This window comes from Protopterus annectens, chromosome 15.part0, assembly GCF_019279795.1.
Source record: "Protopterus annectens isolate FY-2018-M chromosome 15.part0, PAN1.0, whole genome shotgun sequence".
Taxonomy (NCBI): Eukaryota; Metazoa; Chordata; order Ceratodontiformes; family Protopteridae; genus Protopterus; species Protopterus annectens.
Genome location: NC_056749.1, coordinates 483864560 through 483878474, shown reverse-complemented (window position 1 = coordinate 483878474; position 13915 = coordinate 483864560). Strand labels below are relative to the sequence as shown.

General features: G+C 38.6%; 1 protein-coding gene across 1 annotated transcript in view; it reads left to right on the top strand.

The window, feature by feature from the left end:
- LOC122789775 (probable global transcription activator SNF2L1) overlaps positions 1–13915 on the top strand; it is a 2109210-nt gene that overhangs the window by 624305 nt on the left and 1470990 nt on the right. Inside the window, exon 5 of the mRNA XM_044057215.1 lies at positions 10404–10504. Coding sequence (XP_043913150.1) covers positions 10404–10504 — 101 coding nt within the window. The remainder of the gene's footprint in view (positions 1–10403; positions 10505–13915) is intronic.

Below are 13915 nucleotides of genomic sequence, written 5' to 3'. Positions count from 1 at the left end.
TAATAATCCTTATACAACTTTATACATTAATAAAAACTTCTCAAAAAGAATACAAATTAAGAATGGAACCCGTCAAGGCTGTTCGTTATCTCCTATGTTATTCAATTTATATTTAGAACCATTATTTTTACATATTAAGCAAAATATATATCATAATGCCCCAATAATATATGGTACTAAAATGTCCATGGCTGCTTTTGCTGATGACCTTAATATTTACAGTATGACGCCTGTTTCAGATACCAAGAAAATACTAAAAGCAGTGGAAGATTTTGCAGAAATATCTCATTACAAAATAAATTAAAAAAAAAACCAATTTATTTCCTTTAAAAACGCCTAAACCCGTTTCGCTTTTACCATTGGTAGGTCAGTTAAAATCCGAAGAAAAAATAAAATATTTGGGTATTGTTTTTTCCACAGATAATAGAGATTTCTATGTGAACAATGTTAAGCTGATTTGGGATCATATATTGTCTGATTTAAAAAGATGGAATAATCTGAAATTACCAACAATGGCAAAGGTTTCAATTATTAAAATGAATGTACTCCCCAGAATATTATATATTTTTCGAGCTGCCCAAGTCTCAATTTCTAAGAAATTCTTTAAACAAATTCATACGGAATTAGCTAGATTTGTATGGGAACCTAGAAAAACTAGAATATCTTATGACAAATTGATGACTCCGAAAAATAAGGGTGGTTTAGACTTACCTAATTTTGAAATATATTATTTAATAATAAACTCTAATAGAATTCTAAGAGTGGTTAATTTTGACATATCCAGTAGAAAATGGTCACCTAAGTGGTTGGTTCTGAATTATAAACATGCTGTTAGATTGGGTATTAACTCTAAGGTATTACCCTTTTTAAATAAAGATACCTTTAAATTGTATGCTTTGATGGAGCATATTAGACTATATATAATATTGTTACAAAACCTGTTTAAATCATTAAATCTCTTGCAATATATGATGACTTTCCAACCCTTTCACAAGAATCCGAATTTGAAAATCAGTAATCAATTGATAGATCTTAAAAAATTTCCACTTATAGTTGATTTAACCGTACTTGATCTATATCCTTATCTTGGTATCTCAATACATGACATGTTAAGAGAGATGAGCCTTCCTAACTCTTATTTAATTATAATGAGACAATTAAAGGATCTTTCCATAAGTTATTTTAGTAATTTCAAAATTAAAGAAGAAGATTTAACCAATTGTTCAAATCTATGGCAAACTCTTATGCAGGACTCTAAATATATAACGTCTTCATATAATTTGGTAAAAGACGTGAAATATAAAAACCAAATACTCTTATCAAAATACTGGAAGGATAAAATATTACTGATTGATGATAATAAAATAGTGAAAGCAATTAACCTAACCTTAAAATCAGTATCTCTTCAAAAGTTATTATTTACTCAGCTGATGATATTTAACAATGCTTATTACACTCGTCTCAGTCTGCATAAATTCAACTCTAAAAATTCACCTAAATGTCCATATTGTATTGATCAAATGGCTGACCTGTTACACATGTTCTGGAGCTGTAAATGTATACTTAAACTTTGGAAATCTTTAAAAATTCAATTACAAAAAAATGGGTTATCAACATTCCACACTTTCTTGGGAGTTTATGATTCTTCATATTCCTCCGAATAACTTGGACAGATCTCAAATGATCATACTTATAAATATTTTCTTGTTAATGAAGCTTTATATAGCTACAAATTGGCTGAATCCATCTCAGACTTCATGGGAAAACTTTAAAAGTGTAGCGATAAAACATATTCTAGCACATAAATTACTAGTCAGAGATCATAAGAAAAATATAAATAATACAAAAATATGGGAGCAAATCTTTAATATTGTGTTGGCTTAATGTTCTAATCCAGTTATCCCCTGGAAGTGCATACTTAATATGGAAGTCAGTATTGATAAACCTGTATATTGATACTAGATCTTTTAATACTCTTTTCAGAATTTTATCTCAATGTATAATGATCTTATGTAACTGTTGGAAGCATTCATGTATATAATGTAAATATATTGTAGTATTGTATTAACAATTGGAAAATAATAAAGATTTATTATTGAAAAAAAAAGAAACACCACTGTGTTATGTTGATCATTAAATTACTGTCCCAGTAGCCTAAGCTGTATGGGGTGAATACCAGAGTTTAGAAAGAAAGGAAGGAGGAATGTTCATAATCTAAGAGCTCCTGGAAAGTAGTCCTTGTAAAGATGTATGTATAAGAAGAGAAACGGCTTCAGGTAAAACCCAGGTGCACAAAACCAGAACTATATATAACCAAAAATACACCGAGGTACTACACAATAGCGTCTTTATTACACAAAAAAATAATAAGAACAGTGGTGAGCACTTTCGCAAAACTAATTGCTTCATCAGACAAGAAAATAAAACACTCCATATCTTATATACAGATGGAACCATTGACTCAATCATTGATGTCATAGGTCAATTAAGGCATTAAAGCTACATAAAACTATACTACAGGGAGTAACTCTATCATCTGTAAACACATTTATCAAGTACTACAAACTAGAGTCTTTCTTTAGAGCCACAGCAGGCTTTACTAGGACTATATATAACCAAAAATACACCAAGGTACCACACAATAGCGTCTTTATTACACAAAAAAATAATAAGAACAGTGGTGAGCGCTTTCGCAAAACTAATTGCTTCATCAGACAAGAAAATAAAACACTCTATTGCTTATATACAGATGGAACCATTGACTCAATCACTGATGTCATAGGTCAATTAAGGCATTAAAGCTACATAAAACTTATAAATGTATAAATGTAGAAAAGGCTACATATAGAGAAAACTGCATATAAAAGACACATATAAAAAACTGCATGTAAATGCATATAAAAACTGCATACAAAAACTATGTACAAAACTGTTGGTAAAAGACCTAAGTAATGTGCATAGATATAAACTCCATAAATACTGTAGCTATGAAAAAATAAAAAGATAAAAATCTAGATCTACTTATAAAATCTATCTACAATATGTATGTATAACTAAAAGTAGTCTATGTCTCTATAATATGAAAAAATAAGGTGTAATGGGTGTATGAGGTGCCTAAAATTAAACATGTTTGAGGCGTGTTGTGTGGTACCTCAGTGTATTTTTGGTTATATATAGTCCTAGTAAAGCCTGCTATGGCTCTAAAGAAAGACTCTAGTTTGTAGTACTTGATAAATGTGTTTACAGATGATAGAGTTACTCCCTGTAGTATACTTCTAGAGTCCACCCTTTCCCAAAAAGCCACAGAAGTAGTCAGAGCCCTGGTAGAGTGGGCCCTCACATTGCCTGGATGTGTCTTATTGTGGTGGAAGTAACAAAAAGCAATAGCATGAGACAACTGTTCAGAATTGTCTGTTTTGACACTGTTTGTACCCTTTTTTTTACCTTCATAGGAAATAAGCAGTTGATTTGAAATCCTGAACATTGTTGTCCTGCCACTGTAGTATTTGAGTTGCCTGTGAATATTCAGAATGTATAAAATTATATGTGAAGTTGTTCAGTCTCACCATTTATTCTTACACATGGGTACGGAGCTGAGCCATCGGCTCCGAGTTGGCCGCTTTACTAGCTAAAGACCTCGGAGTAGCTTGAGGCCAGGCCCCTATCCTATGATGCTGTCTGTCCTACCCCAGATCTAGTTTGCTGCTGTAGCTGATCGTAAGGTCTTCGGAGAGCTCGGGCCAGTAGAATTTTCTTATTAAGTTTTTGACAATTTTTTTGCCATATTTCTTTAGATAATTGAAGTAGTTTGTTGTAGTTTCTAGTTATTATAACTTTTAGGCAAGTTAGCCTTTAGAATCTTTTAAATTTAATTTGTTACAGAGCGGTTGCTCTTAGGCCTTGGCCATTTTTTGGTTACCCCATCCTTATACATATATATATATATATATATATATATATATATATATGTGTGTGTGTGTGTGTATGTATATATATATATATATATATATATATATATATATATATATATATATATATATATATATAAAATGTGCTAGTTAGATAAGTGTGTTTGCTAGTTAGATCATACATTTATATTCCTTAGTTGTACAGGGATCAGACAACTTAGGACTTTGATCTTTGATATTTACTGTGTGCAGTGTTGTTAGTGCAGTAACCATTTTTTTAGGTTAGAGTTACTGTATTTTGCAGAGTAAATTAAAAGGTTGTTCAGGGATCTGACAACTTCTGTAGCGTGCTTGCGTATTCTGTTTTTTGCTATAACATGGCTGATCATAGGGAGAAGCAAAAATTTGCCTTCAAGAAGTGCCCAAAGTGCGGGCAGCAGATGTCCATTACAGACGTACATGTAAATTGTGTTTATTGTTTGGGACCTGTTCACCTCCAGGAGGATTGCTCTATCTGCCACTCCTTCAGGAGTAGGGTTTTATTAGAGAGGAGAAGGAAGCTGGTAGATAGAGGCTTGTTGAAGCCAGATTTTCAAGAGACCTCCAAGTCCTCAAAGGGGTCGAAGTCTTCGAAGGCATCCCTGGAGCCCAGGTCATCAGCTCCAAGCCTTTCTGTGAAGGTGCGGTCGCCGGCTCCGCAGTCTTTGGAGCCGTGCACCGAGCAGGTGTTTCGGAGCCGGTCCCCGGTCTTGGAACCAGTCTCCGAAACTCTGAAGTCACCCATCCTTCAATGAGTGGCGTCTTCGGTTCCTTCAACCCGTTCTTCGAGGATCGTTTCCAATGTGGATGTGGACCAGGTGGTGCAGAGGCTTCTGGAGAACCTGGCAAAGGGCAGAAAGGTGGAAAAATGTGGTTTCGAAAGTCCCAAGGAGCTTTCCAGAACACACGTAGTGAACCCCCCTCCAGGGGCAGAGGAGGGGGAAATAATGGAAGACGCCGCCCTGGCGGCAGAGGGGGTCCGCAGAACCAGGGTGAAAGGGATCAGTTCCTTGGTAAGCCCTATCAGTGCTCCTGAAAGGAAGCCCAACTGTCCTACTCTAGAGGCAGTCGGGGTTCGCTTGGCTTTGTATCCAGATGCCTGGCTAGGAATTACAACAGATTCTTGGGTATAAGGTATCATTACCAGTGGATACATCATCCCATTTTTAGAAAATCCACCTGTTATCAAAAAAAATCTCAAACGTTCCACCCAGTCTCAGGGATCAAGCAGCCATAGAAATCTAGAGGCTGCAGGAAAAGAGAGTCATCCAGCCAGTCCCAGCAGACCAGATAGGATCTGGAACTTACTCCAGATTCTTTTTAGTTCCCAAAAAGGCAAGGGACTGGAGGCCCATCTTGGATCTCAGCAGACTCACACATTTATAAAGAAGGAGAAGTTCCGGATGGTGACACTTCAGTATATTCTCCCATTCCTCAGAGTGGGTGATTGGATGTGCTCTATAGATCTCAAGGATGCGTACTACCACATCAAAATGGCCAGGCCATCCAGAAATCATCTGCGTTTCTGCCAATTCTGAGCACTGCCCCTTTGGACTCACAACAGCCCCCAGAGTGTTTACCAAATGCATGGGAGTGGTGACGGCTCACTTGAGGCATCTAGGATTCCGAGTGTTTCCGTATCTGGATGACTGGCTCCTTACCGCCACCTCCAGGCATCAACTAATTCAGTCCAGGGATCATACTCTCAATCTCTGCTCTCAGTTAGGCATCAGTATCAATTTTGAATAGTCTGCGTTGTCACCGTCACAGTATATCTCCTTTATTGGAGCAGAACTAGTTGCTACCACCGCCACAATAAGATTGCCCCTGGACAGAATATCCACTCTTCGAAAACAGGTCTCGGACATTCTGCAGAGAAGAAAGGTACCGGCCCATCAAGTACTGAAACTCCTAGGCACCATGGCAGCTACGCTCATAGCAGTTCCTGTGGGACGTATGCACACGAGGATTCTTCAATTGTTACTATTCACACAGTGGTCGTACTAACATCTTCCCATGTCATTTTTAATCATGATTACGGACTCTTGCAAGAAGGATCTTCGCTGGTGGTTGACCAGCCAACAAGTTACAGTGGGTCAACCATTTGTTCTCCCTCCGCCATCAGCCACGGTGACCACGGACGCTTCTCTGATAGGGTGGGGGAGGGGGCTTTTTCAGGGAAGAACAGCCCAAGGCACCTGGTCGGAGACAGAGTCCCAGCTGCACATCAATGTTCTAGAGCTGAGAGCGGTGCTTTTGGCATTGCAGCACTTCCATGACCCTCTGCCTCTAGGGACGATTGTGATACAGACGAACATCATGTTGGTAGTCTGGTGCATCAACAAGCTAGGGGGAACCAAGTCTTATCCCCTGTGTCGAGAGGCCTTGAGAATTTGGCAGTGGGCTGTGTCCACTGAGCACTTTCTGATAGCAACGCACATCCTGGGGTAACATGATAGCAGACAAATTGAGCAGAGCCATTCTGCTACCGTACGAGTGGTCTCTCAAAAACAAAGTTGCAGAGAAGATTTTCCACAGATGGGGCCAGCCTTGCTGCGACCTGTTTGCATCCCCTATGAATGCAAAATGCAGAAGCTACTTTGCCCTGAACCCACCACCAGGGGACAGCCCAAGGGACTCGCTCGTACACGATTGGCTCCCAGGACTCCTGTATGCCTTTCCACCTATACCCCTGATTCCGAAGTTCTTGCAGAAAGCCAAAACCCTAGGAAGGACTGTAATTTTGATAGCCCCTCTTTGGCCTTGTCAGATTTGATTCCCCTTCCCCTTCCTCTGACTCTATCAACTGGAGGAACCTTGGATTGTGGACCCAGTTCCAGACCTACTGACGCATTCGTCAGGGGCCTTCCATACCTCCCTTCGTTCCCTCAGACTGACAATTTGGCTGCTCCAATTCCCTACTAAGCCAGGTCACACGATTTTTCTTCAGAGGCACAGCACATTCTTGTATCTTCGCATAAGGCTTCCACCAGAAAATTGTATGCTAGTAAATGGAAGCGATTTGCTTTTTGGGCCTCTCAGAATAACATTGATCCTTTTGTTGCCCTGATTGCTAGTATCCTGGAATTCCTCTCTAAGCTTTTTCACGAAGGTGCTGCGGCTGCCACTATTAGAGTCCAATTGGCTGCCATCTTGAATTTTCACCTCGGAACTGAAGGTTCTTACTTAATGTCTCACAGATTATGTCGGGCCTTCCTTAAAGGTATCATTCATCATAGGCATCTTGTGAGACAGCCCTTTACTCCCTGGAATCAAAATTATGTGCTGTCCCATGTTATTCTTCCCCCTTTGAACCCGCATCATCCTGTCAGTTGAAGTTTCTTTCCTGGAAGACTATTTTCTTGGTGGCCATTACTTCAGCATGCAGGGTATCTGAGCTTCAAGCCCTTTCTGTCAAAACACCATATTTGGTGTTCCATCCAGACAGGGTGTCTCTGAGGATTACTCATTCATTTTTGCCGAAAGTGTGTTCTGAGACCAATCTGAACAAAACTATTGGAACTTCCTACCTTTTTCAGTAATCATTCTAATCAATTGGAATACATGTTGCATAAATTTGATGTCCACAGATAATTGAGATTCTGTTTGGACAGGACAAAGGAATTTAGAAGATCTGACCAACTGTTTGTATCTTATGCTGATGCCAAGAAAGGATTACCCATTTGTAAAGTTACCTCTCCAAGTGGTTAACTGACTGCATCAAACTTATCTACTCTTCAGCGAACCAAACATTAGAACATGGTGTAAAGGCTCATTCAACTAGAGCTTCTCCACGTCTTCGGCTTATACGGATCATTTACCTTTGGACACTATATGTGCAGCTGCCACTTGGTCTAAGCCTCATACCTTTATCACTCATTACAAAGTGGACAGAGCCTTCAGGGATATGGCTTCCTTTGGTTCCACTGTCCTCAGGAATATACTCCCATGAGCTGCCTAGGATTAGGGTGCTTAGGATGCTACCCATGTGTAAGAATAAAAGGTCAAGATTGACCAACTTCACATAAAGAAGTTATGTACTTACCATAACATTCCATGTGAGTTGTTCATCTCGCCTTTATTCTTACATTCCCACCCACCTTCCCCCTCCAGGGTCTCAAAGAATGGGTAGACCTGGGGTCTGGTAGTCTTTTTCTGGGATTTCTTACTCCGGCTGGAGTATTTGGTGATTTATATTTGCTCATGTTGAGTTCAGCAAACTAGATCTGGGGTAGGACAAAGAGCATCATGGGATAGGGGCCTGGCCTCGAGCTACTCTGAGATCTTTAGCTAGTAAAGCGGCCGACTCGGAGCCGATGGCTCGGCTCCGTACCCATGTGTAAGAATAAAGGCGAGATGAACAACTCACATGGAACGTTATGGTAAGTACATAACTTCTTTTTCTCCCTCATTTTTTTGATTCTGAGATAGTGAATTGCCAGGCTCAGTATAAATTCTGAAACCTCTGAATGCATGAGCCTCTGATGAAACATCGTTCCATTGTGTGTTTCTTTTTGTTGTACTCTGGTTTTCATTTGAAGACAAACAGTAAACCAAAAAGCTTGTCTGTTGTCAATTAAAGTGATATGTTGTTATTCATCTTCATGATAGTAACCTTCTCTGAAACTCTCACTTGCTATTGTGCATGTTTTTTTTTTTTTTTTGGTAAGCATTTTGCATTTTACTTTTCCCATTTTCTAAAGTAAATGCTTCAGTTCCATAGACAAATCCATGTGTAATCCTGAAGCATTTGGGACAGCTGTAAATATATTAACAACCTTGAGAAAACAAGTACATCTAATCCCTTTACTTGTCAACATTATTTGCCATTTGCTAACTCTTCTCCAGTTACTTCAAAAACATTCTCTGTACATCAGCTAGCAGTCATATTCCACATGCAAATCACCCATCCCTTAGCACTAACATAGCAAAATTATTGTTGAAACTAAAATTGTATATTGATCACCACCATGAGGTAGTGACACCAGCATCATATACTGCAGATCTTGGGTAGGAGTCCTGGATGAGCACTAATATTATCCTTTCACTAGGATTCTAACAGTGCCTAAGCAGAGGCAATGTGTCACTGTAATAACCTCTGCTTGTCACCCCTGAGCTCTTCTACATATTATACTGATCCAGCTTTTATGTGCCTTTGTTGTAGCTGATTCAGATTTAACTCTTTTCTTCCCAGCCTACTGTGGCCATTCTCCTTTTTTACCACTTCTCCGACATAACATATTAATCAGCTGTGGGTCACCATTCTAACTCTAATGGTACAATGTTCTGATTGTACCGTAAAATATCTCCTTTTCCATCCCTTCTGCATTCCCCTCCTTCATCTTATCCAGTACTGCATTCTTGCCTTTCATCTCTCCAATACCTCATCAGGTGTACATTTTGTCCATTATTTATTTATTTATTTATTTATTTATTTTACAGTTTGTTTACTGGAATACCCCATTGGGCCAAGAAGAGCCCGTTTTCAATGGAGACCAGGGGAGAAAAGCTTCATGAACAACAATATAATATGAAGACATTTATGTTACATTTATGTAATACTATTGAAGAATTATGGTATTACACAACATGACAAAAAATCCACGATTGCAGTGAAAATACAGTCAAAAAAGCAAAAGGTAAAATTACACACACACACACACACACACACATGCACACACACACACACACACACACACACACACACACACACAAATAAGTCAATTAAAGTAAGAAAAATCCATTGGTGCATATTCCTGTATGTCACATTTTGTTTTACTCCTGTTATTTTATTTTATTTTCAAATCTTCCTTCACATAGCAGATACCTTCTTGCCTTGCATCACTCTATTGTCTACTTGTGTAAATTCTGTGCTTTATGTAAGCCACATTTTGTTTTATACTCTTTTTGTTTGATATTCACTTTTCCTTTATTTGATGGTATTGAACAAGTCTTTTATACTAGCCAATAGTGTCAAGATGTATATAAAATTACTAATTGAGCTACTTAAGAACATGTTTGTCCTGCCCACTGTACGACATTTTCTCCAGCCCACTGTACTGCAGAATTTGTATTGTTCTGCATTTGTATTATTATGCTAAAGTGTTTGTTCCTTTATGTAAAATTTCAATAAAAATATTTAAAAAATGTATATTATTTTGCCGCAAGTAATAATTTTTTAACTGTTTCACTGTTGCCCTGAGTAATGCCATTGTCTTCTTGAAAATTATTGTACTTTATTATTTGTCATACTAGTTGCTTTCTACTGCCATAGTATATATTATGCATGAATGCAGTGGTTCTATGTTTTTTTAGAATCTTTTTTCTTGGGCTGCCACTACAATTACCTGCTTGGATTATCCCAGTCATCAAAACAAAAGAAATAAAACAAGAAGTTATTTTTTTTCTAGTTAAACATCCTACTGATGTTTGCTGATGACGTGTTTAATATTTCAGTTACCGACACAGACGCACTGAACAGGAAGAAGATGAAGAGCTCTTATCTGAAAGTAGGAAAACATCAAATGTGTGTATTCGATTTGAGGAATCTCCATCTTGTAAGTAAGATTATATTTAAGTATTCAGTTTAAGAACTGATCTTCTTTCACCAAGGTAGTCTTGTCAGTACTGCTAGTGACAAGTTAAAATACCATTTAAAATACTTGGATTAAGTGTGGAAGCATTGTTTATGGAGTGCAGACTTGAGTGACCAAAGTTAAGGAGTTTTGTCATAGGCTGAGCATTGTATTATTCCAGGTAAGTGCAGTGATACTACATATCAACTTACTATGTGGAGCACATGCTGGATCTTGTATCCTGGTAGATGGAATGCGTGTAAACATGCCTGTCTTTTCTTCTGATGTCTACCAAGAGGTGTAGCACTTGCATTTGAGGTATGAAGTTGTACAGGTGTCCCCCTTGCGCTACATGTCCCATAGAGAGGGTTTGATAGACTAATATGAGTAACAGTAGGATATGGGAAGAGTTTCTTCTCAATTTATTTTCACTTTTGAAGATTATATATATGCATGTATATATATATATATATATATATATATATATATATATATATAGGCACTCAGAAAGACAATAAAAACAGGACAGATGTGAGGAAAGAGTAGAGTAATCAGGGAAGAATGAATGGGACACATGAGAGGAAAGAGTAGTGCAATCGGGAAACAGAATGGGATAGATGGGAGGAAAGAGGGAAAATTGAATGGGACAGACGTGAGGAAAGAGTACACTAACAAGAGACAGATGAAATGTAAGTCAGATAAAATAATAGTGAGAGGAGAGATAGAATAGGTATTATTGTCTGTTTTATTCTAAAGCTACACTAACTTCGGAAGCTGTATGACTAAGGAATTAAATAGGGAAAGTTTAATAAATTGTTTAGTTGATTGAAGGGAAACTGGCACTACCGTATCAGAAAGTATTGGTAGGAGAGTGATATAGGAAACAGGGTCGAACATTTGGAAGTATGTTTAGCAGCACATGCATGTAAGCCAGTTAGTATTGTTCTTGATGGCTGAGATTAGTAAGAGTTTAATTACTGAAGCAGTTGCAGTTTGCTGATTCAGGTGAATGTAAGGAAAGAGCTAGCGTAAGGGTTGTTTAAGTGATTGGTCAGCTAGTGGTTGAACGAAGAAAATTCCAGGAAGTCGGAACAGGTTTAGGAAAGGAACTTTCTGAAATGGTAGGAGGGATTGAATATGTTATATGCTCCTGAAAGCAAGGTTAGGGGAGAAATTTTTGACTTAGTATAGAACACAGAAAGAATGAGGGCTGTTTGTTGATTGGTGTTGCTGGTGTAATTTAGCAGAATGTGGGGATAGGAATAGGAAATGTACAGGTCTGTTAAAGGAAAAGATCATAAAAATAATTTTTAGAATAACACTGTACTTTATGAGGTTCTAGTGGTGCTGTGAGTGTGAGTACATAAACTACTTTGGGTATTAAAATATTCTTTGCTATAGGCTGGTGAATCTGATGTTGTCCTTATTCATTCCTCCTCACAAATGGGTCTCAGATCAGATCCTACTCGGCTGCTTTCCCACACGTAAGATCCGAGTCTCGAGTTCCTCCCCTACCCATAATGCTCCATGCCTTCCTCAACTCCCCAGATCTCATTTGCCATGCATTGTGTGAGCAGACGTGGTTCCAGTCTTGAACTAGTGGTACAGATAAGTTTGAAACTTTCGAAAGATTTTTTTGCATAGAGTTAGCATTACTGTTGTTATAATTAGTTCTTTCTTCCGGTACTTTTGCCTACTCCTAGTTATCCAGTATCAGGGACTTTAGGTTTCCTTTCTCTTGCTTCTTCCTCTCATTCTTTCTTGTGCCATTGGCACTTTTGCAGCAAAAAAAAAAACTTTCTAGTTAAGTTGAAAAGTTTTAATAGTTTTAAAAGTTTAGTTTCAACCTTGGTTTAAGAGTTAGCGTTACTGTTTATTATTCTATATAGTGTTCTATTATGGTAGAGCAGCTTATTGGGTTCAAGAGATGCACTTCTTTTGGGCACAAGATCCCCAACTCAGACCATTTAGACATTGAATTTGTGGTGTGCGCAGCATTCAACCCTCGTGCCTTGGCTGATCACTGTAACAAGCTCATTCTGAGGAGCTTGTTCCCTGTGTTCACCTCTTCTGGGGCTCAACCCCCCCCCCCAAAGCATGCTAGCTCCAAACACTCCCTCTCTGCTTCTTTGGGAAAGTCAGAGTACACCAGAAAAAAGACTAAGGTCTCTGATCATTTGTCTGCTGATCTGAGTGCCTCCTACAAATACTTGGATTTGAAGAATTCTTTGGATCAGACTTTGTCGACTCAGAAGGTCTTGTGGCCAGCTTTGCATCCGAAAATGCTATCGGATCCATCTTCATTGGCTCCGTGCACCTCTAAGACCTCAGATTCTGTTGTTATTTCAGGATCCCCCGTTCCTAGTACCTCATCCTCAGGACCCAGGATTTTATATCCGGTGGCTAAGAGCCTGACATCAACCTTCCAGGTGGAACCAGTGTCTCGTGCTCTTCTTTCAAAGGTCCTACAACCCCATACCAAATCGAGACACTCGTCCTCAGCATCTTCTGGGTCTTCCCGAAGCTTCACCGAGGCTGACTTGGACAGGATGATACGGATGGAGGCAATTGGTCAACATGGTGAACTTTTCCCTTTTTTCCACTGTAGTGTGATCTCAGAGTTGGTATATTTAGTTAGGAGAGGTCCCCCCCACATGGGAGGGTGTGGAGGATGAAGCCCCCCTCTTGTGTCGGTTTTATTTGCTTCAGTTTTTTTTTTTTTTTTTTTTTTTTTTAAATGTACTGTTGGTCAAGTGTTTACTTATGCGGTGAAAAGTTACAGTGATGTGAACGTTTGTTAATGTAAAGTTTCATAGCTTTTGTCTCAATGTTCTTCATCTTGACTGTACAGCATTTTGGTATTTTGAAGTAGATCATATATATGAATACATACACACACACACACACACACACATATATATATATATATATATATATATATATATATATATATATATATATATATATGAGTGGTTTCTGGCCCTTCAGATCAGTCCTTCAATCTTCGGCTCCTCCAGCTGCTTTGGCTTCAGTTTCAACTTCTTCCTGCAGAAGCCAATCTCATATGATGCCATCTTCAGGAAAGTCAGTGTCCACTCGGAACATTTCAGCCCCCTTTTAGTCAAAGTTGGAGCTGTTTTGGGTAGGATTCATTGCCCCTTCTCTCTGGTTACTCTGAGTGAATTCTGCCTGACTCTTCCACATCTCCACCTCAGATCCGAACTTCTCTGGTTTTGATCTGATCGTCAGATCCTTGCACCTGAAAAAGGGTCCCAAAAGCCTTCTTTGGTGCCCTCATCAGCTCACAGTGTCCATTCAATTGGGGGTTTGTAATCTTCTGATTTGGAGCAGTTGATGCACTCCTTCTCGCAGGTCCAAATTTAGTTTGGGCTG